Source organism: Grammomys surdaster, unplaced genomic scaffold (assembly GCF_004785775.1).
Source record: "Grammomys surdaster isolate TR1022 unplaced genomic scaffold, NIH_TR_1.0 341, whole genome shotgun sequence".
Taxonomy (NCBI): Eukaryota; Metazoa; Chordata; class Mammalia; order Rodentia; family Muridae; genus Grammomys; species Grammomys surdaster.
This window is the reverse complement of record NW_021604760.1, coordinates 37,264-64,983: the sequence shown is the minus strand read 5'-3', so window position 1 is coordinate 64,983 and position 27,720 is coordinate 37,264. Positions and strand designations below refer to the sequence as shown.

The following is a 27,720-nucleotide window of genomic DNA, read 5'->3' as shown; positions in this document are numbered from 1 at the left end:
GACCCAGTCCTCCTTGAGTTAGATGACCCCCACACCCCAATCTTTCAGAACTTCCTGTTCTGTGGAGGTGTGGAGCAAGGGTTCAAATAAGTCTCTTGAGATTCAAATTGTAAGAACGACTAGAATACATTTACAACGTTGAATCTCAATATACTTAGTTTTTTCCTTTCACAACCCCACACATCTCCCTGCCCACACCTTGTTCCCTTCCATACTGTTGCTGTAACAGAATGCCACAGATCAAGGAATTTATAAAGAAGAAAATGTAAACAATATTCAGCTCAGGATTCTGGAGGTGGAAAATCAACAGCAAAAGGCCACGCCTATGGGACATTTCTCCATGCATTACAACCTGGCAAACAAGCATGAGACAAAGGCCAAAAAGGCCAAACCCAACCCAAACCAAATCAAACACTCCAGCAATAGTCTTAACTCGTATGTGACCTTAGCAATTCTTGGTAAGTTTTAACCTTCTGGTAATGCTACACTGTAGGGTGAGCTTCCAACATGTGTGCTTTGAGGAACATACTTGAACCGTGGAAGCTAATGATACAGAAGGCTAGACAAATTTGGGTACATAGTGCAAAATAAATTTTATAGGGCAAAAGTAACAGTCAAATTATTAAGTTCCCAAACAACAACAAATCCCACTAATGGATGTCTTTACTCTTAGCACTTGTAGGAGGATCTCTGAATTTGAGGCCAGTCTGGTCTATGTTGGGAGTTCCAGGCCAGCCAGAGCTGCATAGTGAGACCCTCTTAAGTGTGGTAATTATTTATACTAAATAATAGCCAAAGGTTTCAACCAAGCAGAGATTCTTAGGAGCTTCTATAATGATGTTATAATCGGCTTTAAAAAAAATATGAAGTCATGTTTAAGAACAGCTGTTACCAAATGTCTGCTTCATGAAGGCTAGGACAACTTAGTTTTCCCCAGAATTATATTTCCTCATTTTGCTTCGACTGACAGCTGTGATTTGGGTGCCTAAACTAAGAAGCTATAAACAGGAGATAATCAAACAATTGTATGCTGTATCCAACAACAGAATTTCTAAGCCAAGCTGGTCAGTGTCTGGGAGATTAAAAAAGATAAATCGTGCACATACATAGTTATAGTGTGTGTGTGTGCATGTAAGAGAAAGATGGTGAGAAACAGACATAGAACAAGAGAGAGTGTGAACACTGATTCATTTTAAACAGACAGAAAACCCACTGGCACATACATAAATATTCATTAATTTTAATTGCTATTATGTTTATAAGGTACAGCCTTTAAAGCCATACATTTTAAATTGCATTAGACCTTTGTGGGAGGTAGATAAGACCTGGGCTTTTAGAACAATGTCACTGGCCATGGGTGTGACTAAGGGAAAGACTTTCTCATAGAACTGCATAGAATGTACAGACTATTCCATAAAAAGCAGCACTTGGGGCTCATGGCTTCCTAGTCTTTTGATAACACATCCCTAACTTATAAATCAGTTCTTCCATTGGATTTCCTGTTGTCTCTTACTGCTACACATGGCTGATCTCCGCCATCTCCCTGTATTGACAGTAGGCGTTACATCTTACCCTGTTCTTCGGGGAAAGGCAAGCAAATATTCACTTTTGGGGGAACTTATGAATTTAAGTAAATATAATATGATTCACTTCCTAAAAAGTTGAGTTCTTTAAATAATAGACACCATAGACTTTTAAGATATATGACCATTTTTATGTGATTAAGATACCTGCTACTTAAATATTTTATAAATTTTTCTTCATTTTAAACTTTAGCCCTATACTGACTGAAAGAATTCAGTTAGAATTATTTTTTATTTTAAATTATTTTATTATTTTGCTTATTACTTTATTTATTTATGTGCACACGTAAATATGAGTGTGGCACAGCCCGTGTGAGGAGGTCAGAGGACATCTTGTGGGAGTCAGCTCTCTCCTTCCACCTGTGGGTCCTGGGAATTGAACTCATGTCATCAGGCTTGGCAGCAGGTGATTTTACTGACGGAGCCACTGTGCCAACCCCTGGTTTAAAAAATTGAAACTTTATTCTTATAAGAAAAGTGAAAAAAATAAATATTTTAGTTAAGGAATTAAAGAGAATTTTAAAGATTTATTTTGTTTGATAGTTATGTGTATTGGTATGTAATTGTGCAGGTTTGCACATGTGACTGAAGGTTTCCACTGAGGTCAGAAAAGGGCATTAGATCCCCTGGAATTGGAATAAAGGGCTGTGTGGGTAGCCATCTGATGTGGGTGCTAGGATCCAATCTTGGGACCTCAGCAGGAACAATAACTGTTCTTAACTGCTGAGCCATCTCCCCAAGCCCCATTTTTCTCTTTCTTGCATGTTATTAGTGTCTCATGTGTAATAGGCTTTTTCTTACCCTTGGTTACACAAATATAGGCCAGATTAGATCAGATTAAAAGTTGATAAAGGCACATTTATTAGGGGACAGCTCTTTGGTAGGTTCACTGATGTCCCAGGTGCAGTTCAATGAAGTAACACTAAAGGAAGGGGGTTTATGAATCTTGGGCAAGGGATGATGATGCTAGGAGCTAGGGTTGTGCCCATACATGGTCAAAACCAGCCTCCTGCAGGTGCTATTGAATGAGTTGCTGGAAATGTGGAGACAAGGAGTAAGGACATGATAGCCCACAGTTTTCTCTGAGGGGTGGGGGAGTTTTTCTGTGTAGGAGGGTTTGGGGGAAGGAGGGCAGACCATCCTACCAAGATAATGGGAAATTTTTGTTTTGTTTTATTTTGTTTTGTTCTGAGACGTGATGTTATCCTGGCTGGCCTGAAACTCACTATACAGTCCAGGCTGGCTTCCATTTTTATGGCCAGCTTACATCTCTGCCCTTCTAAATGCTATCATTATAGGAATGTATCACCCTACCTGGGAAAAAGTCTTTTTTTTTTAAATTTTACAACAGATTTCAGGGGTCAGAGAAATGGCTCAATGATTAAGAGCACTGGCTGTTTTTACAGAGGTCACGGATTTGATTCCCAGCACCCACATCGTGACTCACTGCTGCCTGGAACTTCAGTTCCAGGGGCACCAGCACTCTCTTTTGGCTTCCTCAGGCACCTAGCATATTGATGAGAATGTATGGCAAATTCCTATTCTTAGTGAAGAAATAAAAGTAGGCCTACATAAAATTATAAGGTCACTAGAAATAGATGAAGCTGTATATATTTTGTTAAAATTTTGGCTTTTGAAGAAGCAGTGGTTCACATATATTCAAATAAGATGCCTAAATGTCTTTTATTTAAGTATGAAATAGAGGCTTTTTTAGCAGAAAACACAGAAACATTAGTAGCAGATGGAGGCACTTGAGATATTTGTCAAAGCAAGCAGAATGCCAGAGTTGGTTTTCTAATTTACAAGCATCTCTACAGGCTCAGAGATTGGAGATCACTGGAGAAAATTGTAAATGATTTTCATTCAGTCCAATCCCTCATTCAGACACTGACTGAGACTGTTTTGTTTTATATTTGTGGATTTGGTAGATCAAAATGATAACATAATCATTAGTTATAAAAATGAACCATCTGACCTTCCTCTGGAAACCCATAATATGATCACTCAGTAGAACATAGAGTCTGATTTTCTTTTGTTTGGAGTTTATAGTAACAACAGATGAGCAATCAGTGTACTTACTAGGCCCCCAGTGTCAGGTGCACTCTGCAGGGTGGATGACTGATTGGACATCCAAAAGTCATCAGACTATGGATGAGCTTCTGGGTTCTCTATAAAGATTTCCTCAAATCTTGTACATTTCAACCAGCCATTTTCTCTGCTTAAATTCCTACATAGCTTTAAAGAGCATTGTTTGTAAGCTACAGGGCTGGCTGTATATCACCTATGTTAATGTATTCAACAAATATTTACAAGTACCTACTATGTTTCTTAGAAGATATAAACATATTTTATTTTTAAAACTCAAATATGGTTTTGGGAGAGATGAATCAGCTGGCAAATGCTGCCACATGAGCAGAGGGACCGGAGTTTTCACTCCTAGAACCAGTGAAAAGCTGGAGTCAGTGTTATTCTCTTATAGGTCCAGTGCTGGAGGACTAGACACAGAAGGATCCTTGACATCCATTGGCCAACCAGCTCAGCTGAATTCATGAGCTTCAGGTTTAGTGAGAGACCTTCATCAAAAAAAGATACAAGTGGAGAGCCATTGAGGAGAGACACCAAGTCAAGCTCATGCCACCACCTGCATGCACACCCAAATGGATGCCTCCCATATGAACATGGTGCACACATCTATACCGGCAAGTGCACATAGCACACCCTCATACATATACATATGCACATACTATACACACTACACATATGCACATATATAAACACAAATGCACATGTATACATGGTACATTCCATGGATATCACACACCCATTGTGTTGGCTGGTTTTATGCCAATGTGACATAAACTGGAGTCATTTTGGAAGAGGAACTCTCAGTGGAGAAAATGCCCTCACCAGATTGGCCCATGGGAAAGCCTGTTGTGCTGGTTTTCTGGTTGATGATTCATGTGAGAGGCGCCAGCTCACTGTGGGCATCATTACCCTGGGCTGGTAGTTCTGGGTGCTGTAAGAGACCTGGTGGGCAAAGGTGGTAAGCTTCTGCTTCAGTTTCTGCCTCCAGGTTCCTGCAGTTTGTACCTTAACCTCCTAGATGATGATGAATTGTTGTTTGGAAGTACAAATGAGATAAATTTTTGGTCCCAAGATGCCCACAGCAATGGAAATCCCTACTATACAAATACTCTACTTAATATACCGTACACACACACACACACACACACACACACACACACATTCATGTACACACATACACATAGACCACACATATACACCACATACTATATACATGTGTACACACTATAAACATAGATAATCATATTACAAGAATACACATAACCACACATATACACCACACACACACACACACACACATATATATATATATATATATATATATATATATATATATATATATCACATATACACACATACATATAATAGGCCACACATATACAACACATATATATACCCCCACATATATACACACCATATACCCCATATTCATACCATATACATATACAACACATATATCGTATCAACACCACACACACACACATATATACCATACACACACACATACACACACAACACCATATTCAATATATACACCATAATACAAACACATATGACACACATACACAGGAATCAATATAATTTAGTGTGAAATGGTTCTCTGATATTGACCCAGTATATTCAAACATGGAAGTTTGAAGACTTATTTGTAATCTTTTTTCTTTTGTATTTTTCATAGACTGCCGGTACATATGAATTTTTCTATATGTACTGATTTGTTTTTGATTTATTGTTTTCCAGGTGTACATCTTTGAAGTAAGATGATGTGTCAGAAATTCTATGTGGTTTTGTTATACTGGGGTAAGTTGATACACCTTTGTGTACTTGGAATGATATTTCTATAGATTGATTTCCAAAGAGGACTTTTATGTTGAACAGTAACTGGTATTTTGTGGTTCCAACCCATGTCTATAAATAGCTGTTCTATAGTGTTTGCCCTTTCAAAGAAGACAAGTATAACATTTTCCTTTAATTTTATCTATTTGATTTTTTTGTGAGGTTGGGCAGTTAATTGACGATATTCCTAATGAGAGTTTGAGTTCATGCATTTCAACCATCTTGTTGGATTTTATTGGTGTTAGACAACTTTAAGAATTTTAAAAAATGTAATAGACTTAGCTGTGCATTAAGGCTTCATAGAGAAACAGAACAGATGGTGGTGATAATGTGTGTATACATATGTGTGCACACATATGCACACACATGAAGCTGTTTATAAGCGTGTGCACACACATGAAGCTGTTTATAAGCAGCTGGATCATGTAATTACAAAGACTGAGTGGTTCTAAGATTTGCAGTTGGAAAACTGCAGACCCAGGAGAGCCAATGGTGTCCACGTGCAAAGGTCTGAAACACACACATAGATGCATACACACACACAAATACATTCACCTGTATAAACACAGGTGTGCACTTTTGTAATAATGACAATATGATGCTCTGAGGGGATATTATCAAAGAATGGTGCTCATCTTGGCTAATGTTTGTCAGTTTTGTCTTTTTGAGAACTGTCTTTCTAACAGTAGTGGGGTGATGTAGTGTTGTGATTTTGTTTTGGTTTATCTAGTGATTAGTGAGGTTGAACATTTTCACACACACCCATGACCACTTACTCATATATTTTCTTTTGTTTTATTGTGTTGATGCTTTGCCTGCATGTATATCTATGCATCATGTGCATACTTGGTGTTCATGGAGGCCAGGAGAGGGTATCTGAATCTCTGGAACTAGAGTAGAGTTATAGAACTTTGTAAAGTTCCATGTGTGTACTGGGAATTGAACCTGGGTCCTCTGGAAGAGCCACAAGTGCTTTTAACTGCTGAACCATCTGTTCAGCTCCTTGTGCATCTTCTTTTAGTAGATATTTGCTTGTGTCTTTTGAATATCTTAAAGTACCATTATTTTTACAGTACTTTTAATACTCTAAGTTCATACATATATAAAATGTATCTTTGTCACATTCAAGTCATTTCCCTTCATATTCCCAGTAACTACGTCTCCCTCCCAACTTTGCGTCCTTTTTTTTTTCTGCCCAATTAGTGCCACAGATGTATGATCCCTTGTTTATTTTGGATATTGACTCCATATTAGACATACAATTTATAGACATTTCACCCCATTCTGAGGTTTGATATATGAAGTCATTCTGTTGCATATTTCCTTTGCAGTGGCAAATATAGAGTTTGACATCATCTTTGTCAATTTTTTGCTGTAGTTGCCAGTCACTTAGGAGTATATCCCCAAATATCATGTAGCTCAGTGTCGTGTTTCCTGGCTTTACTGTAGTTTTGTCATAGTTGCAGGCCTGCTATTTAGGCTACTGATCCAGCTTAAGTTCATTTTGTGTATGATGAAAGATGAGGCTATTCTTTTTCCCCTCCCTCCCTCCCTCCTTTCTTTCTTTTGTTCTTTCTTTCTTCTTTGGCTTATAAATATCCATTTTACCCAGTGCCATTTATTAAAGAGACTGTTAATTCTCCAGTGCGTTTTTGGCAGGCGGTTTTGTTGAACATTAGTTGGTTCTGGAAACACAGATGTATTTCTGAGTTCTTGGTCATGAGCCCTTGACTCAGGCCTCTTTTTGTGCCAGCACTGAGCTGCTTTAGCTCTGTGTCTTGGTCCTGCATTTGGAATCAGATTTATTGTATTTTCTTCTTTCAAAACAGGGTTTCTCTGTGTAGCACTGGCCATCCTAGAACTTGCTCTGAGGACCACTGGCATCAGACTCGGGGATCTGCCTGCTTCTGCCTCCCGAGTGCTACAATTACAGGCATGCTCTGCCATGCATGGCTGGAGTCAGCTCTGTTCTTGATCTCAAGTTGCTTGAGCTTTTGGTAGTCCTTTATGGTTCCATATGAACTTTTGTACCATTTATTTCTATTTCTGTTGAGAATGTTTTTGGCATTTTGAATTGCATTGAACTTGTGCACTGATTTGGTTAGTAGGTTTTTAAATAGTTATTCTTTCAATTGTATGAAAATAGAACACTTTTCCATTTGTGTTTGTCTTTAATTTCTTTCATCCATGTTTTATAGATAGTGTAGAAATCTTTCACTTCCTTGATGCTTCTAAAAATGTAATTATTTTAAATGGGACCGTCCTTCCTTTTTTATTCCAGTCCCCTTTCTTTTGAGACAGGGCTCTCATTATGTTGCCCAGGCTGGTCTTGAAACCGATGGCCCTAATGATCTTCCTGTCTCATCCTCCTGGGTAGCTGGAACTACAAATGTTCTATAAGTGTATTTTTAAAAAAAAAATAGTTTTCCTGTGTTTTGATGTTCATTGTTTACTTTTGTTCATTCTGGGCCTTTGACAAATGCAAGATGACATTTCCCCACTACTATAGAAGTCAGTGTCCCTGCCCGCTTGCTCTCCACGTCACGGCCTGCTTATTTACCCTTCTGCTCCACTGAGATCCTGGCAACCAGTGTCCTTGGTGGAATTATGCAGATTGTGTCATTGTGATGGCTTCCTAGGGATATACGTGTAAATGTCTTATGTCTCTTCATGGCTGATTTTATACTTCTCTTTTGAACTGAATATTATGCCTTTGTCTGAATTATACAGTTTATTTATCCATTGAGACAACAAAGAGCATTGTTTCTGTTACTTTACACTTTCTTCAAAACTCTCATTCCATGCAAATCCATACACAAATCTCAGAACTCTCTGTTGGTGAATATACACAGTGAAACAGTCAGCAGATTATTTGAGTTCATTTGTAAAATGGTGTATTCAATTGTTTATTTTCAAAAAACACTTATTTAAAGATAAGTGTAAAACCTGAGGCTTTTTGGGTATGGTTTTGTGAGTGTTCTTAGTTTTATGTTTAAAAGGTTCATCCACAGTGTGAATTTCCTGAAGGGAATGTGTTGTTTTGTGTCATTTCCTGGGGAGTGCATGGAACATTTCCTATGTGACAGCATGCATCTAGAGGCACCTGGAAGGTTCAGGGGACCTCAAATTGTCTCTTAAGTCAAAGACAAACTCTCTCCTAAAGCGTTCAGTGAAAATTGTTAACACATTGAGTCTTTTAATGAATTTTAAGAGTGCTTTAGTGCTTATTGATAAATTAAGCACTCATATTTATTCTGAAAGTTAGATAATTTTTGTATAAAAAGGAAGAAAATTGAAGTAAATTTTCTCATACTAAAATGTAAACTTGTTAGATTAATGAGGAAAATTGATGCAAGAATTTCCAGAGGAGAGGTAGAATTAGTTCAGTAAAGATATCAAGTTCTCAAGTCTACTACACTGGAAGGTAGAAGCTCAGGGTTGTTTATTAGACACTGATCCAGCACTCTGGAGATTAAATATTTCTATTCAGAAATACTGTGCCATTTAATCTCAAGTACTTCATTGTTACGTTAATCTTCAGGAAAATGATGGCTTGTTTTCTGTGTCTTTTTGCTGTCCTAACAGAATTTCTTTATGTGATAGCTGCACTTAACCTGGCATATCCAATCTCTCCCTGGAAATTTAAGTTGTTTTGTGCACCACCAAATACAACCAATGACTCCTTTCTCTCACCTGCTGGAGTCCCAAACAATGCTTCAGCTTTGAAGGGGGATTCTGAAGCTAAATTTAATTCAAGTGGTATCTACATTTCTGAGTTATCCAAAACAATCTTCCACTGTTGCTTTGGGAATGAGCAGGGTCAAAACTGCTCTGCACTCACAGACAACACTGAAGGGAAGACACTGGCTTCAGTGGTGAAGGCTTTAGTTCTTCGTCAGCTAGGTAAGTACTTTTATGTTCCAAGTGTATACAGTGTTGTGTTCTGCCTGCATTCGGCAATATGTTTCAATTCTCTGAAACTTCTATGGATTAGATATCTTTTTATATAATTAACATATATTATAATTTTTATATTAGTATTAATTAAAATTAGTATGCATGTGTGACTAGTAAATATGCTCAGATCATTTTATATCCTATAAAACTGTCATTAAGGGAACTCTTTTACCTGTAAATACACTGTTATAAGTCTAAATTTTCTTGGAAGTAGAAAGTGCACACTTTAAATAGATAAAATATCAAATTATTAACAACACTGTTGAATTAACTAAATTTAAAAATATTTCTGAATTGTAATGAATTGTTCAGACTGAGAATCTCCCTGAAACAATATATGTTATGCTGAGTGAGTTTAATTGTTGTCTTAAGAATTATACACCCCAAAAGCTTAGTTAATTTTTTGTATGGAAATTAAAACAAAATTATTTCTAAGTTTTCTGAAAGGGCAGAGAAGACTTAATTGAGTCAATTAGATGAAAATACCCAAAATATGGAAAAATAGGCATACATAAGTAAGGACTCTTGTATAGTGTTAGTTGAGATTTCACCGTTGATGCTAATGACCTTTCCGTCTAGATAATTCTTCAGACTGACCTCTGTACTGCAGAATGTTTAATGATAGTCCTGGTCTCTACCCAGTAATAACAGAAATATCTCCAGCCACCATAGTGGCATGTGAGAAGCAAAGACATGCAGGAGGATTGTGAGCTCCAGTCCAGCCTGGGCTACAACGTGAGACCCTGTGTCAACAGGCAAACCAAACTAAAGAAATCTTCAGATGTTGCCAGGTGTTCTCCCATCTACCCAGTTGCTCACTATTGATTATGTGGAAAAAAGCACCCCATGTTGAAAACAGTTTAAGAACAAGATGGCTCAGTGGGTAAGAGCACTTGCTGCTCCTGCAGAAGGTACAGGTTCAGTTTCCACTATTCAAGTCAGAAGACTCCCAAACCACCTCTAACTCTAGTTCTAAGTGAACCGATGTCCTCTTCCGGCTTCTGTCCACCTGCATGCCTTTGGTGCACTTAAACTTGTACAGACACACACACACAAACACACACACACACACACAGAGAGAGAGAGAGAGAGAGAGAGAGAGAGAACAAAATAAATCATCACAAAAAGAATAATGTTGAAATTTAATTATGTTATAAAACTAGATTTTTAAAAACAAGTTAGTAGGAATAATTTCAATTCACTTTATAAATGTTAATCTTATTTTGAATGAAGCTTTTTTGTTAACTAGTAAAGGAATGCCTAAGCCAATCCATTGATTTTTAAACATGCTAAGAATGAACAGAGTCTTAGTAACGAGTCTTGAATGATAAAAACGTTATCACATTCTTTACTTCTGGAGGGGAAATGATTACCATATTGCATATTTTAATTTTTTATGAAAATGGCTAATAGCTAGTTAATTTATAAGGGAATTGTTTTTGTGACTAAAATGAGTAGGGTATCTAATGACTATCAAAGATTTCAATTTGTTATTCTTTCACATAGGTTTCTCCTTCACACAAGGCACCCAGTAACTGGGAATATTTCTCATTTGGAGAAATATGTTAATGTTGTGTCAAGTTAGTTTTGTCTTGTTAGCCATAAAAGGTTTACTTTCATTTTTTATTTACACATACATATGCATTTCTATATAAATGATGCCACATGTGTTCAGTTGCCTGTGCAGGCCAGAAAATGTCCTCCCATCTCTAGGAGCTGGAGTTCCAAGGGGCTACAGGTAGTTGTCTTATTTGATGTAGTGATTTCCCTTGAAAAGTAAACATTTACTAAGGGTAATAAAAATGAGTCTTGCCCTGTTTAGGTGGCTTGAGATTAAACCCAAGTTGAGGGATAATAACTGAATTGAATTATCTGATTTACGACAGGCTGGGATGTGGTGGGGCTAAGGGACTAAAATGAGGGTGGAAGACACTGAGTGGCTCATGCAAGTTCCTCCCTATCAGGGCCTGATTTCCCCTCTCAGAATGACCAGCGGAAGTTGTATCAGAACACTGCTAAATTCAATTTAGTGCTTCTCTTTCACTGGATTGTTGAGAGTGTTTTTCAGGTTTAATGCAGTTTATTTTTAATGCAGGTGTAAACTGGGACATAGAGTGCTGGATGAAAGGGGACTTGACATTATTCATCTGTCATGTGGAACCGTTACTTAAGAACCCCTTCAAGAATTATGACTCTAAGGTCCATCTTTTATATGATCTGTGAGTACCGATGAAATTAATTTGGCTGGCTGTATGACCTGATTTGTTTAAAGCACAGAAGTGGATTATGACTCCCTCCCATCCCTGCACCTCTTTTTGCAGCTCTGTACATTGTAGAGAGTAGTTTGGATGTCTTTTCTACAACAATCTACTCCATTAGGTTTCCTCTCTCTCTTCCTGTTTGTTTAGGCACAGAGATACTGCAGATATGGACGGACAAAAAGAAATGTAGACGTTGTCAGATACGCCTCTGTGTGAATTGCCTAATGTGTTTATTATATGAATTATCCCATACTCTTTTTGATGTATCCCTCTGTGAGAGGTTTTATACTGTGTACAAACCACATTTAAAGACATGGCCAACCAGAATGGGTTTAAAAACTTGATATTGACGAAAAGAAGTTAAATGGATGGGTAGCAGTTGGAGGCATGTTAGGACTGTAGTCTTATTGAGGGATTGATGTGATGAGGAAAGTGAAGAGTCTCTACCTTTCTGATGATCTGGTGAATTCACAAAGCCAGTAGAACTCAGAACTGCCATGGCAGAAGAACTTGGGTTTATAGGCAGTCTCCCTTATAGGAGCAGCCTTCTGGGGAGGGTAGCCAGATTAGAGATGTGTCCAGGAGAGTACCCAGATTGAAAGATCTGATAATGCTTCGGTAATTAAATGGAACGAGAAGGAAAGCGAAGACTCTAGTTTCCATTGTGTGTTAATTAATTGAACTGTCATAAGAACAATAGAGGCTTCATACAGCTCTCCATTTTAAAGATTCTGGGAGAGTGCAATGTGATTAAAATGAAACAAACACTTCACTTCTGTTTTTAAAACACAAGTTTACTACACAGTAAGAGCTAGAAGATAAAGAGAAGGACTGTAAAAGGCCATCTTCTGGACAGGGCATAGATATTAAAATTGCAGACTCACAGTGGTTTTGGTTGCTTGCACTAAGCCTGCTCAACGCTGGCTCTGTCAATAGTCAGTCATAGATGTGTGAGGGTTTCATGGGGACTCTACTTTGTGTATTAGTTACTTTTTGTGATAAAACATCATAACAAGCCAATTTATAGAAGAAAGAGTTAATTTGAGCTTATGATTTCAGAGGGTTAGGGTCCAGGATGGCAGAACAAAGGCATGGCAGTAGGGATAGATCACATCTCAAAGTACAAAGTAGAAGGCAGAGAATACCTTGGTACTCATAGTGCTAGTTTTTTGAAACTTCAAAGCCAACCCCTAGTGACACGCTTCCTCCTACTAGGCCATGCCTCCTAATCCTTCCAAAATAGTTCTACCAATTGGGAACCAAGTATTCAAATATATGAGTCCGTTGGGGCCATCCTTATTCAAATAACCACACCCTCCATGCTGAACTAATAGCTACAAATAGATTCTGGGAGAGGAGGAGTCATTGTCTTTACTTGTGTACTTCCTGTTGAGCCCACAGGCCCCATGATCACTCTGGTGGCCCTGGTTAATGTCAGTGGGTCACAACATAAGACAAAAAGACATGAATTATTTGAGTTTAGTACAGGTATTTTGAAAGGCGTGTGCTCATGACTAAGCAGAGGTGTCCCTTCCATCTTTGGTCTGAAAGGCAGGTGGTAAAAGGACACTTCCTCTTATAATACAGTAGAAGCTCTAGAGCTAAGTCTGAAGACAGTGACAGTGTACTCACATACATAAAATAAATAAAATTCCAACAGGAAGTGCTGGTGGTGAAAGGAAGATTGAATGTTTGTGAGTCCTTTAGCCTGTGCCATATTTATTGGCTTTATCAAAAATGTGTACTTTGTCAAGTGCAATTCAGGTTGTGTTCGCCCAGATGGCCATGTGAGCTGTTACATACATTGAGCCCCTCTGTAGTCTCAGTTGGTGACTAAAGTGATTGTTAAGACAATTCCTTTGTCAGGTGGCATTCTATCTGTATTAAAGAAGGAGAATTATTTTTTTAAAAGTGATTGAGTAAAGACTCCTAGGCTTGAGAAATTTACAGCTATAATTTAGGTAGCGTTTAGTTGATTTCTCTGAGTCACTCTGGTCAAAGGGGACCACTGATTTAACAACCAACTCCAAATCAAAATAAGAACACTTAGTCTATTGCATTTCTCCTTAGCTCTTCCTTCCTACCTGATACCAGGAAAGCTTTACACTGACTGTGTTATACATTCAAAGCCCTTGGTGATTCATTGTGAGCCATAGGCAATGGGCCTTTATTACCATTACTTCAGCATGCACAAATCATTACGTATAATACATCATTTACATATACTTAAGGAGAGATATCACATGATCATCTCAATTGATACAGGATAGGAAAGGCCTTCGGCAAATTTCAACATCCCTTTGTGAATTAAAGCCTTGGAGAAATCAGGAATAGAAATACCTCGACATAAAGATCACGTATGACAGATCTATAGCTGTGTGTGTGCGTGTATCTCTGTGTATATCTATATTATTTATATGTGTGTTTGTAGGTCATGAGTCTATAGAGAGAATCATGAGAGGAGAGGAAGACATCTTAAGGAAAGAAGGGCATATGATAATAAAATACACATAATTGGAAAGCAAAGGTGGAGAACTAACCCAGGTAGAGGGGGAACCACTTGCAGAGGCAAGGGGGCCATATAGGAGCAGTGGAGAAGGAAATGGCTGAGATCAAAGCAGAAGGGCACATAACTATGAAGAAGCTCCAGTGAAACCTAGTACTTTGTATTATTACCTATGCAATTAGTTAAAAAAAGAGAAAATCCCCAAAAGGTATAAAAATGAAAAAAATAAGCAGCCGAGAGGAAGTGTCAAAGTGTCAAATATGAAGAGTTACCATCTTCATCTCTGTGTAGACTATTGGTTCACTGAAACCTTGAACCCTGCACACATCTGTAAAAGGTGAAAGCTACTGAGTTGCAGTTGTCCTCCCACAGAAGTGTTCCCAGTGATGCTGCCTCCCTTCTGTGCTCTTATGAACATGTTTGTAAATAATGAAAGGAGAGTCAGTGCAGTGCAGGTGACTTGATCCTGCACAGCTAAGTTAACCATATTAATTTATCTTTAACATATACATGCGATAGCTGAAAATGTAAAAATAAGTCCATTTTTGGAGATACTCTATCTATACCTCCATGGCTGGTGAGTTGGCTTGCCAGACACATGAAAAAAAACCTTAATTAGATTCTAGCTGATTTTCCATTTTGGTCAGGTTAGAGAGGGAACCAGCTAACCAAATTATGATCTGGAAGATTTCACAACCAATTTAACCAGTGGCTGCACTGGTTAAATTTTGTCAGTTTGACAGAAATCTGGACATACTTGGGGCATCCTCTCAGTTGAGGGGCTGGCACCATCACACTGGCCTATGTACATGTCTGTGCAGCATTTTCTTGATTGCTGATTGATGTGGGAGGGCCCAGCTCTCCTGAACAGTGCCATTCTGGGAAGGTAGGCCTAAGTTATGTAGAAATCAAGCCAATAAGCAACAGTCCTCTGTGATTTCTGTTTCAAGCTCCTGCTTTGAGTTTCTGTGGTCACATTTCCCCATGATAGGCTTGACCTATACACCAAATAAACCTTTTCTTGCTCAAGCTGGTTTTGGTCCTTTTTTAAATTTTATTTAATAGAAAATAAAACTAAAACGATCTAATTTTTAAATGAGAACGATCATGATTGTCTGTGGAAAGTACTTCCAAAAGGCAAATGGATAAATCCCTGGCCTATATCTAGTTGTTAGGGCATTCAGTCTCCCACTTGCTGGCTCAGCCCACATGGACAGTTGCTCTCTGTGTCATAATCTGCCAGGATGTCCAGTCCTTCTGCTTGTGTCATATTCTATGTATGCTATATATTCAGGGTCATCCTTCAGCTGGGGTCGGGGTGAGGGGACTTGTAAAATACTCAGAATAGAAGCTTTGTGAGTTATCTTTTCCATGTTTAGATTTTCAGAATTAATTTTGTTGTCCAGTCATGAGTGCTGATTACATTTAAGGATGGGAAGCTCTTTGCTTATTTCATCAGTGATGAATCTCTGCTTCTGTGATGCTTATGCCCACAAAGGTACTTTCTTCTGAAAGGCTGGGGGCTTAGAAGCCAGAGGAAACATACATTGTCCTATGTCCAGATACTGATCCAGGCTATTGGTTATAGTTGAGTGTCATGGCAGGAGTTTTAGCTTCTAGATCTAACCCCATTTTGAAAACCACTTTAACATCTCTGAATGCTTTGATAATGATCTTATGCATAGTGCTTTGTATGGCAAAGCTTTATGACTAAGCTTACTTATTTAGAAATGTTGAGATTTGTTTAAAATAGTAATTAAAGGTATTATTTTATTTTAAAGAAATCAACCCCTTGTTCCATTAAAACTCACAAGAGACATCTTTCAAAGTGTAAAAAAAGTATATTTTTCCAGAAGCTAAAATCTGATATTTAAAAAGGATTAAAAATAACTATAAATACATCCTCAGCGAAAAGCATTGTTTGAGCTCAGATATTAATGTTTGTCTGAGCACTTGAAGGAGAGATGCTGCTCTAAGAAATGTGATATTCCGGGACTGCTTTAGACATTTATTTTAGACCACAGAGGAAGTTCTTTCTTTCTTTTTGTAATACTCTACTGTGTGCAACCACATTCTGAGTTGAGTGTGGGCAATAGTGTTTATCACATGCTTTTTTTTTTCCCCTAGAGAGACCACACACACGACTCTTCACTCCAGATAGGAAGCCCATGGCAGACCAAAGTGAGGATACCACCAAGGTTCAATTTGGTGAACCAATGAGTTTTACTGGGATTAATTATAGTAATATGAGTGAGGGGTTACTTATATGAGAAGAGATGACTCAAATACAGGTATATCACTAAAGCCTACCCCAGCATGAATGACTGCTCACCAAAGCTGGGGACCTGGGCGCACTGCACACATGGAGGCAGTTCAACAGGTTGAGTTTCCAAGTGACTCAGTTGATCTAAACCTCTTCCAGTTAGCTTGGATGATTTCTGCTTCTTGTTTCCTCTGGGGTAGGTGGGGACAGCTAGTGAATCTGGTCAGTTTCAGGGACTTCCTGAAGCTATTTGAGTTATTTACCTTTTGGCTTAAAGAATTTTCCTGTATGATAGAATGTTTCAGTCTGTTAGGAAATATCTACACAACATGCTTCATTGTGGAGCTGAAGTATGTTTTAAAAACATAGAATGCTATAGCCAAGTTTGAAAGTGTGATCATACAATAAAGAGGACAGTACACATGAACTAAGGAACATCCTGCAAAAATTAAGAGCAGGCAGAACAGAGTACAGAGCATTTGCAAGTGTATAAGACACAGACAGAATAGTTGGAGGACTGAAGGCTGAGTGTGGTTGATCTGGGAAACCATTGAACACAGGAGCCTATGGACCAGGTCAGACAAGGAAGTACTTCCTGCCGAGTCACACTGGGGTGTTTGGACCTTCCTGGCTATGAAAGGCTGGTTCCCTTTTTTTGCTCCCCAGGTTTGTTTGTTTGTTTTGTTTGTTTTATTTTTTTAGGGGGGTTTGTTTTCTTTAAATCAGCATGTGGTGATTACAAACCCTACATGTATGAGCTTCAGTGCTTTGGGTTCGCTGTTAAGCACATTCTTTGGCATCACTTTTAACCTGTTCTTCCTAGAAACTCAATGATGAGTAGAATTTCACACTTTGACTAGCTCTCCTCTCAATCATGCTATTCCCATCCCCCCATGAGTCTTAGCTCCCTCTCCCAGGGTACTTAGTCTCATCTTATGACCTCCTGTTTTTGACCCTTTCTTAATAGGAGACACTCAAGTCCTTTCCTGAGTGTTCCCCTGGCAAGCAGCTTCACTGGACATATTCAGCTCTTGCTGAACTTGTGTCCAATATTAATGGACACAATGTTAAGACAGTCTTGTTTATCTCCCTCTCTACCAGGAAATGCCTGACCCCAGATTACCCATGGGGATGACGTGAAGGTTCTGGATGTTGCTTAACCAGGGAGAAGCAGACAAGTTTTTTTCAAGTGACTCAGGGTTACTAGGCTTTTCCTACCTCACTGGCCTACTGCAATTTTAGGATTCATGCTAAAAGCTCAGTTTCTCCTGTGGATAAGCCCTTCTCTCTTCTGTGTTTGCCCAGAGCCATTTCTTGACTTTAATTTTTTTCTAGAGAGGCAAGATATCACATAATTCCCATGTCCTCATGTGAGGAAGCTAGATAATTTTAGTCAACTCGTAGGCCAACCAGGATAGAACTTTCCCTCCTTACCTTGGACCCTGTCTTCTGTTTCTTTGAAATGTTAGAAAAAACGTTCCTCCTTAGAATTTAAATTGCTCTATGAAAAAGTGGTTGGATCTAGACCCTATGAAGGCCCCAAAAGGCAAAGCTTCTTCCTTATGTTCTAAAGAACAGAATCTATGTTCTACTTCTGGCCCTAGGGAGACTTGACCTTCCTTCTAAAGAACCTCTGCTGAAGAGTTAGTTTAGTTGCCTTGTCAACAACTGGGCATGGATTCTAGTCCTCTCTTATTTTAAGAAGTAGGTTGATACTTATGCCTCTCACCTAAATCTACCAGACTGCTCATGAGATTTCTTTCAGTTTATGGTTTCCTTTTTCTTTCTTCCTCTTGTCCTTGTTGATTCTCCATTTGTTTGGAGAGAGAACTTAGAATAGTACAGTTCACCTCCCTCCTCTGTAAGATTTATCTTGGCCAAAGCCTCACACCTCAGCCTATCCAGTGGGTCTCAAGTAGAGCTAGAATGTTTGTGTTTATTTTAAAGACACAGAATCCATGAATTTGAAATGAGGTCTAAGAATCATTATTCTTTGTATTATTTGATACTAGTAGGGTAAAATTTTGTGAAACCATTTTTACCATACCAGCTCACTGGTATGAAACATCAAATAGGCAATTTACAAAACTAAGATAGGTAAAGTTATCCTTCAAGAACTGGGGACTGGGGGTTTACTGTAAGCTTTCCTGAGTCCAGGACCTTAGGTAGTATACTTTTACAGTAATTTAGCTTAGGTCTGGTTTAGAGAATGCTAATGATTTTATAGAGAAATTTTCTGGGAAGAAAAGAATTGTACCAAAAGTCAGAGGACCAAATGTACCTTCTATGAACCATGTGTGGCTTCTATGAACCATTGTTAACAACGAATTTTAAATTGTAAATGTTTATGTCACTAACTAGAAAATTTTGCCCAAGGTAAAGTTTGTAAAGAAACCAGATTTTAAATCAAATTGACAAATGTTCTGGCATCATTATGTACTTTCAAGTACATTTTGTTCATATATAAGAATTAAATACTAGCAGAGAGTGTGTGTGTGTGTTTGTGTGTGTGTGTGTGAGAGAGAGAGAGAGAGAGAGAGAGAGAGAGAGAGAGAGAGAGAGAGAAAGTACAACCTTGAGTGTCAGTCCTCACACTCCATTTTGTTTTGAGACAAGGTGTCTTGTTTGTTGCTAACATATCAGGCTATCTAGCCTCAGAGCTTCTGGGGATTCTCCTGTTTCTGCTTCCATTTTATAGTGAAAGTACTGGAATAATAGATGTTTGCAATTGCATTCAGCTTCTATAGCTTCATTGAACTCAAAATAAGGTCCTCGTGATTGTATAGCAAGCACCTTACCCACTGAGCCATCTCCCTCAGCCTCTATGATTCCTTCTCTTCCTCTTCGCATGTGTCTTAGAGTTCCATTGCTATGAAGAGACACCATGACCACAGCAACTCCTATAAAGGAAAACATTTAATTGAGGCTGGCTTATACTTTTAGAGGTTTAGTGTATTATCATCATGGCAGGGAGCATGGCAGTATGCAGTCAGACATGGTGTTGGAAGATTCAAGAGTTGTATATCTTGATCCATAGGCAGCAGAAGGAGACTCTGGGCCATTCTGGGTGTAGCTTGAGCATATATTGACCTCAAAGCCCACACTTCCTTCAACAAGGCCATGCCTCCTAACGGTGACATTCCCTATGGCCAAGCATTCAAACCCATGCGTCTATGGGGGCCATACCTCTTCAAACCACCATAAACACTATATTTAATTCTCATATATATGAACAAGCTTATTTACTTTTAAAGGTAAGTAATAATTAAATAGACAGTAGCAAGTAGATAGTAGATATTTGGGTCTAGTTTCCCCTTGTCCTGTCAGAAAGTCTGCTGCTCTTTGCCAACACTGTTCTTCTATGGAAGGAATGGCTTATTTTGTACAATTTGGCGGTGCTAAATAATGACTTGCTGCAAGGTGACTTTAGTACGGCTAGGATGTGGAGAGCTAATCTCACTACGTGGGTCAAGTTGTTTGACAGTGTTGTTCAGCTCTTCATCCTGACTTGTTATATTAAATTTTAGAGAAGAGTTGAACCTTTTACCAGTAGTTATAAAATAGCCTATTTCTTCCTGTTATTAGGCACACACATATTATATGTACTTTTCATGACCCCCTCCACATTTTTTTTTTTGTTATAAATGACTTCTTTACCCTGGAAAATAATTATTGCACTATATTCAACTTTATGACTTTAATGTAGCTCTTCAGCTTTGTTTTAATTTATCTTGAAATAGCATATCTTTTTCTAACCATCTTCTTTGGTAAATTTGAGTTTTAGTGTTAAGATTGATTTTTTTATGAGAGGTTTATAATTGGGTCTTATTTTTTTTTGCCCAGTTAGCTACTGACTGCCTTCTAAGGGAGACATTTAGACTATTTGCATTTAATGCCAACGACTCTAGTCTCAAGCCTTCTCTTTTTTCTTCTTTTCTTCATATTTTTGTTTGTTTGTTTGTTTGTTTGTTTGTGGTTTTTTGATTTTGGAGTCAGAGTTTCTCTGTGAAGCTCTGGTTGGCCTTGGACTTGCTCTGTAAACCAGACTGGCCTCGAACTTGAGATCTGCCTGCCTCTGCCTCCAGAGTGCTAGGATTAAAGTTGTGAGCCACTATCACCCAGTTGCATTTTTTCTTGTTTTTTTGTTTATTTTTATGATTCCATTTAATCTTCTTTGATGCTTACTAGCTTTAGTTACATGACTTACTATTTTAGTAGCTTTTGAATTATGACACGTCTTAGAATCTAAGCAACTCTATACCACTTTGTATGTCATGTATCATATTCAGTTGTACAGTTCTGCTCCCCCAAGCTTGGTGTTCATACTGCATACTTCAGTTCAGTCTATGAAGTGCCATGCAAATACATGGCCATCAATCTTGATTTAATCAGACAATAAATAATTATCCTTGGAGTCAAACTTCATTCCTTTGTGTGACACTAGATTTCAAGGTTCTTTTATTTTCTTGTGTCCAGAGCCTTTCTATAGCATTTTCATAATGCAGATCTGAAGATAATTCTTTAAGTTTAGGCATGTCTTAAAAAGCCTTTATTTCATATTTTAAGGGTATTTTCACTGTGAGTGGTATGTTAGAGTGACTTCTCTTGTTAGTGTCTTTGTCCCCTTGCTTATGCTTCCTTGACAGTCAGTCCGCTCTACCTCTCTATTCTTTCTGATATAGCTCACCTTTAAGCTGGATTTAATATTCTGCTTTCCAAACCTGCTCAGTCTCCATATCCATCTTACATTTTGCTCTTATATTTAAATATAGGCCTGAAGTCAGAGATGATTTGCCTCTACCTCTGCTGAAAGACAGCTTTCAGACTGTCCAGTGCAACTGCAGTGTTAAGGAATGTGAATGTCATGTTCCAGTACCCAGAGCCAAACTCAACTACGCTCTTGTGATGTATTTGGAAATCACATCTGCCGGTGTGAGTTTTCAGTCACCTCTGATGTCACTGCAGCCCATGCTTGTTGGTAAGTTGAGCTTCAGAGTGACAGTGGCCCTAAAAAAAAAAAAAAATCAATCATGCAAAGATGTTGAAAGGTTACTTGTGGGTTAAAGATTTTCACTGGCTTACGTCATTATGATTGCTACTGAAAAACATGGGGAATGTAGTCCTAGGGTGTTATAGGCAACCTCTTCTTGTGTTCACAGTGGCAAATGTCTCTAACGTTAGCACTGAAATGGTCTTTTGAAGCACCCATGGCTCCTTTAAGTCTTGGATTTAGTGAATGGACGTATATTATTTGATTATCATCTGTTTATATATTAGGTAACTATTTTTGAAAATTATTAAAAACATTTTTACCTGAATTTACTTTTCCAATAAATATATCTTAGAAGTCATGTGTGCAGATATTACTATAGAGGCTGGAGACACTGAGGAATGAGGCAGGCTTCCTACTCACACGGCAGAGTTGTAGTACTGAGCAGAGTCAATACGGAGCAGTAAACAGTCAAGCCATCCACTGTGCAGCCCAAGTACAAGACAACCTGTTGCAAAGATCCTCAAGGCTCCTTTAGTAAACTTACATATTTAATTCATAGTTGTGTATAACACTGGCATGTATTAAGGTACTTAGTTTTATATACACAGTGATGTACACTGTGTTTAATTGTATGTTACTTAACAGCTTTACTATATTTTATTTCCATGTTCTGAAATGATAACATGCATCTCTTCATATGTGTGCATGTGTGTGGGCAGGTACATGTGGAGGCCAAAGGTGAATGGTGAAAAATCAACCTTCAGTTGTATTTTATTTTATTGTGAGAGGGTTTCTCACCGAGTTTGGAGCCCATCAGTTTGGCAAGATTAGCTTGGTCCTAAGCTCCAGGGATCATCCTGTCTTTGGTCCCTCATCACTAGGAATGTAGGCACACACCACCATGCCTATATTCCTATGTTTTATGTGGATACTGGGGATCCAAACACATGTGATAGGCACTTTACCAGGAGAACAATCTCACCACTCTCTAAGCAACTCTCATTTGCCTTTGATTCAAGGATCTTGATGCCACTGAAAACACTTTTCCGTTTATCTCTCACAATTTCCCACACAGCTCCAAACATTGCTTCTTTTTACATGACTTAAGATGGTACTTTTGGACTCTTGTTTAACAATTTTAACAATAGGACTTTCAAGTAATCTGTTATCTAAAGACATAAGCATGGCTTTTTTTGCAACATAATGACAATAATACCCAAGCAATTCAATTGTAGAATTATGTCACAGGAAAAAAAATGATAAAATATTTATTTAGCTTCATATTCTTATCTTTTCAAAACTAGGCAATTTTAAAAAGCACTTAGATCAGCACTGCATTTAATTTCATTTCCAAGAAGAGTAGTTAAGTTAACGTGTGACCATTGAATTTATATGTATTCAGAAATTCTTAAGTTTGTCCTAATACAGAGATATTAGAAAAAAATCAATTTCTTATATTTGAACTTGAAATATCCAAAAACTTGTAAGTGCAGTGAAAGAATGAAGATGTATTAGGTAGTAGTGTTGATTTGGGGGTTGTCATTTCCACTATGATGGTCAATGATCTATTTAGTATTAACTGAATGAGGAAGAAGTAGGTACACATCTAAAACTCCAGAGTAAGAAATGCTTCAAAACAGAACACATTCATTCCCTGGGTTGAAGACAAAATCCAAGTGATGAAATGAGGAACATGCAGAAGTCCCCAAGTGTGGCGTTAATGAAGTGTGCCTTAGAAGAGATTGGATCGGAATTGCTAATGGACAGAGAACACCAGAGGCCAGCGTTAAAGAGTTCTGATTTGATGCCATTCATATGGAAACTTTTGATTAGGAGTTGGTAGGATCAGATGTGTCATATGATCACACATATCTGTATGTTCAGATTCTATTCTACCTTGTGAAGAATGTTATTATTAAAGGGAAAAGAACAGGTGTGTGAGTAGGAGGAGGAGCCTAGATGGGAGGCTGTAGGGATTGGCCAGTCAGTTTAGGGCTGTAGCAATAAAGATGTGTGGAACTGAGGAGATTCCTTTGTAGGAGCTAAAGGACAGAGAGGAATTAAAATTTACCTTTCAGTTTGTCCCTAAAAATCTCCATCAGTGAAAACACCAGTTCTTCAGAGAGGAATGCTGGGGATTAGGTGTGTGTGCAGAAGTCAAGGTTGCTTTATGTGAGATGACTCAGAGTTCTACGAGGTATGGAATAAGCAGCTGGATATAAGACTCCAAAGTTCAGGGGAAACACATATATCTTTGGGAGTTGTTAGCATATGGATTCTGTCAGATCATCCAGTTAGAATTTAGGAAGAGAAGCACTAACAGACATTAGTAAGAATTAAGGAGACTGTGTTGTCTTAGAAACTGTGGATAAAACACATTTCACTGAAGGTGTATGCAGCTGTGTGGCACAGTGTGCCAAGAGGCAGACTAAACTTAGTTGGAGAGTGACATCAGACTTGATAAAGGGTAGTTATCTTGATCACAGCAGAGTTTGTGATTGGAGAGGAGGAGCTGACCAAGGTAGGCTGCTTAGGTGGAAGGCAAGTCTTCCCCACTCTTGATGAGTGGGTGAGCCGCAGCAGTGCTGAGCTGGGTGTGGGAGAGCCGGGAAACATCTTTATGCAATATGTAGTGATATGTATATATCTTTTGTATGTTTTCATATGAGTGTGTACTGGTAGAAGATAGGAAATGTGAAAGAGCCTGCCGTTGTATGTAATTTCACCACTCTTTGCTGTATTTATTTTTTTAAGTTTCTGTGTTGTTTTTGCTCGGGAACATAGTAAAATTTACATGTTGGTTAGTGTTTAGTTCACCCTGTTTAGACTAGCTTAAACTTGTAACAAGTCACAAAAAATAAGTGTCTTCAGATTTGAATAAAGGAATTAATGGCTGCTTGAATTCATACCTTTATGGTATGAACCATAATTTGTTAAAGTAATCTTTGCCTGTAAGATGCTTAAACTGTTTCCTCACATACTTAAAGTATTTTCTTAGTAGTTGAAATAATCAAGTACATATATATGCACATACATACATAAATGTTAATATGTACATGTACATTTGAATTCAGAAATCATTTACCTAGCTAAAATCCCCATTAAGCTAAGAAACCCCACTCCCTTGTCTAAAGAGAGACAGGTCCTTCTAATGGTGCAATTATTGCATGGTCATGTTTGTTCTGAGATGAGTAGGTGTGCTTTGGATTGCTATTTTACATGGATAGATATGCCTACTTTTGCCCAGGTCTGTGCATTTTCTGAATACTGTTCTGCACACTGCTCTTGTCCTCATGACCAGCAAAAGCAGGCACAGTGACTTGGACTAGGCAGAGACTCCAAGTAAGACTGAAAATTATTAGCAATGTGAAGTTAGGAAGACTTTATAGAAGGCAATCACATTTATCAAAACTATCCCATTTCCTGGTTTTATAGCCTTTCCCACACAGGGGAAAGAATGAAGACAGGATTTGCTGGGATGAGTGTGGTACAGCAGAAGGGCCCATTCTGCATCTCTGATTTAACTCTGTAATTAGCCCTCAAATGAGGTAACATTTTAAGTGTTTGAAAGGCAAACTATTCATCTCAACTTCATTTTATTCATATATGATTGCCCTGAAAACTGGCCGGCTTAAAGGTCTTTTTGTTTTTTTTTCTTAAGTGAAGCCCGATCCACCACTAGGTTTGCATGTGGAAGTCACAGATGATGGCAATTTAAAGATTTCTTGGGACAGCCAAACAATAGCACCATTTCCTCTTCAATATCAGGTGAAATATTTAGAGAATTCTACAATTGTAAGAGAGGTAAGTATATTTTTGTAATGAAAGTGAAATTTTAAGAAGCAGTTAAACATTCCTAAGTATCTTAGAATTACCTTTGCCTGCTAAATATGCCTGTGCTTTTTAGAATAGAATGGACTATTTTCATTATTACATATTGAGATAGTTTATGCTTGACAGGAAGCCAGGCATAATTTTTTTTGAGACAGTGTTTCTCTATGTAGTTCTGGCTGTCCTGGAGCTTGCTCTGTAGACCAGGCTGGCCTCAGATTCAGAGATCTGCCTGTCTCTGCCTCCTGAGTGCTGGGATTCATGGTGTGTCACCTCCACCTGGCCAGTTATAGCATTTTAACTTATAGTTATAACTGTTTTTATTTGTAGACTGCTGATTTACATTGCATCTGTACTTTTTTATTTCTTAGTGTGTTGACAAACAATGTATGTATTTCTGTCATGAAATTGATCAGCATCCTCTTTCGCTTATACACCAAAGTTTTTTTTTGAATGGCTGTTTGTTGCCAGGAACTTATCTAGATACAGCAAGATACCTAGAGGTTATAGAGCTGGATAAGAGAATGCTGAAATATCATCATAGCAAGTAGAGGTTGGGCAGGCCTCATTGGGAGGGTGACATTTGAGCAAAGCTTTGAAGGAGATGGCTGTGTAGGTAGGTGTCTAGGGAACTGGATGACAAGCAGATGGACCAGCAATGCAGAGGCCAGTGTGGCTGAAGCTGACAGGAGAGAACTGTACCATGGATAATATGGTGGAGATGGGGTGGCTGGGGAGGAGGTTACAAATGGCCCATGGGGCCATGTGAAAACTTTCATGGCACGTAGTAAACCTAAGCATTACATCATTCCAAGGTAAAAAAAAATCGATCTTTTAGAACTGTGTTATTTTTCTAAGACCTTATTTTTGCAGAGACAGGTTGGGAACCCTTGGTGTCAGGTGTATAAACAAATGCAGAGTGAAGGCTATTGCAAGATACTTTCTCTTTAGGAAGTTGGAGATCACAGGATTGCAAATGTGAAAGTTCTGATACTGTTCTACACATACCTTATGCTTTTTCATCATTTTTAACCTATGGCCCCTTTCTTCCTCTGACAGTCTTGAAGAGACCAGGGACTTCGATTGGAGCACATTTTTAGAAAACTGAATGAGCCACACAGATCCTAGCTAGAGTTTGGTTTCTGCAGGGTTTTGGCCTTAGATGTGTCCTCCTTTGTTTTATAAGTGGTACACATGCCCTGTAGAGGTCAGGATCTTAATATCATTCGTGTCCCTCTTCTGTGCACCTTTCCTTCAGGAGCCTTACAGGCCTTTCTATACCTCTCCACATTGTTTCCTACCAGTGTGACAGATGGCAAAATCGCTACAAGATTCTCAATAATTTTGGGATCGTTTCTCAAAAATCGTAAAGACCATATGATATTAGTGTTCAGTTATTGTCAGTGGTTACATCTGTTGTACGATCTATAGGCTCTTTAATGGTTTATTGACGGGTGCATAACATTTCTTTTTCGTTTGGCCATTGGTTTCTGTTTTAGTTTTGTATTCAGACAGTTCATCTGTAAGGTTATAACTCTTTGAAAGTTGCCTTGGCTTATGTATTATCAACTTTGGCAAACATTCCACATCAACTTGATGTTCTGATATTTCAACATAACATTTAACAGGCTGCTGAAATCGTCTCAGCTACGTCTCTGCTGGTAGACAATGTGCTTCCTGGATCTTCATATGAGGTCCAGGTGAGGAGCAAAAGACTGGATGGCTCAGGAGTCTGGAGTGACTGGAGCTCACCTCAAGTCTTTACCACACAAGGTAGGCCTTGTAAAGTTGCTCTGGAAATGCTCTCCCAGACTTTGCCTTTCTTATCATTGGTAACATCAGGGGCATCTTCAAATTTTATTTCCGGCAAACAAGAGGGGGAAATAATATGAACATTGTATGTAAAATTCTTTTTAGAGACGAGGTCTGGGTATATAGACTAGGCTGACTTTGAACTGGCATTCTTCCTGCCTCAGAGTCTCTTGAGTGCAGGGTTTATAGACATAGGTGCCTGTGCCCAGCTTCATTTTTCTTAAATCTCAAGCAGGCTAATCTGTTGATGGAAATTGCATATGAGTTCCTATGTATGTGCTTTTAAAACACTCTCTTATTGAATTCTTTTTTTTAATATGAAAAGAGAAATATTTAAGTTGGGCATGATAGCCCATGACTGTGCATTCAATATTATGAAGCATGAGGCAGGAGGAGGTTGAGTATTGAGGCCAGCCTTGACTATATAGTGGAAAACTTCAAAAAAGGTCCAAAGTTAATTTGAAATTTTCACTATAAGAACCCAGAGCATACCATTTATGTTGTTAGTTTTAAATTTATGTGTATAAATTTAACATAAACATAAGATGTTAAAAATGCTTAATTTTAGAGGTAGGTGGTGTGTGTGTGTGTGT

The 27,720-nt window shown here is 38.3% G+C and overlaps 1 protein-coding gene across 1 annotated transcript in view; it reads left to right on the top strand.

Annotated features, from left to right (window-relative positions):
- Lepr (leptin receptor) overlaps positions 1–27,720 on the top strand; it is a 63,574-nt gene that overhangs the window by 5,299 nt on the left and 30,555 nt on the right. Inside the window, exons 2-7 of the mRNA XM_028778767.1 lie at positions 5,409–5,468; positions 9,090–9,407; positions 11,557–11,680; positions 21,264–21,469; positions 25,146–25,288; positions 26,944–27,088. Coding sequence (XP_028634600.1) covers positions 5,429–5,468; positions 9,090–9,407; positions 11,557–11,680; positions 21,264–21,469; positions 25,146–25,288; positions 26,944–27,088 — 976 coding nt within the window. The 5' untranslated portion in view covers positions 5,409–5,428. The remainder of the gene's footprint in view (positions 1–5,408; positions 5,469–9,089; positions 9,408–11,556; positions 11,681–21,263; positions 21,470–25,145; positions 25,289–26,943; positions 27,089–27,720) is intronic.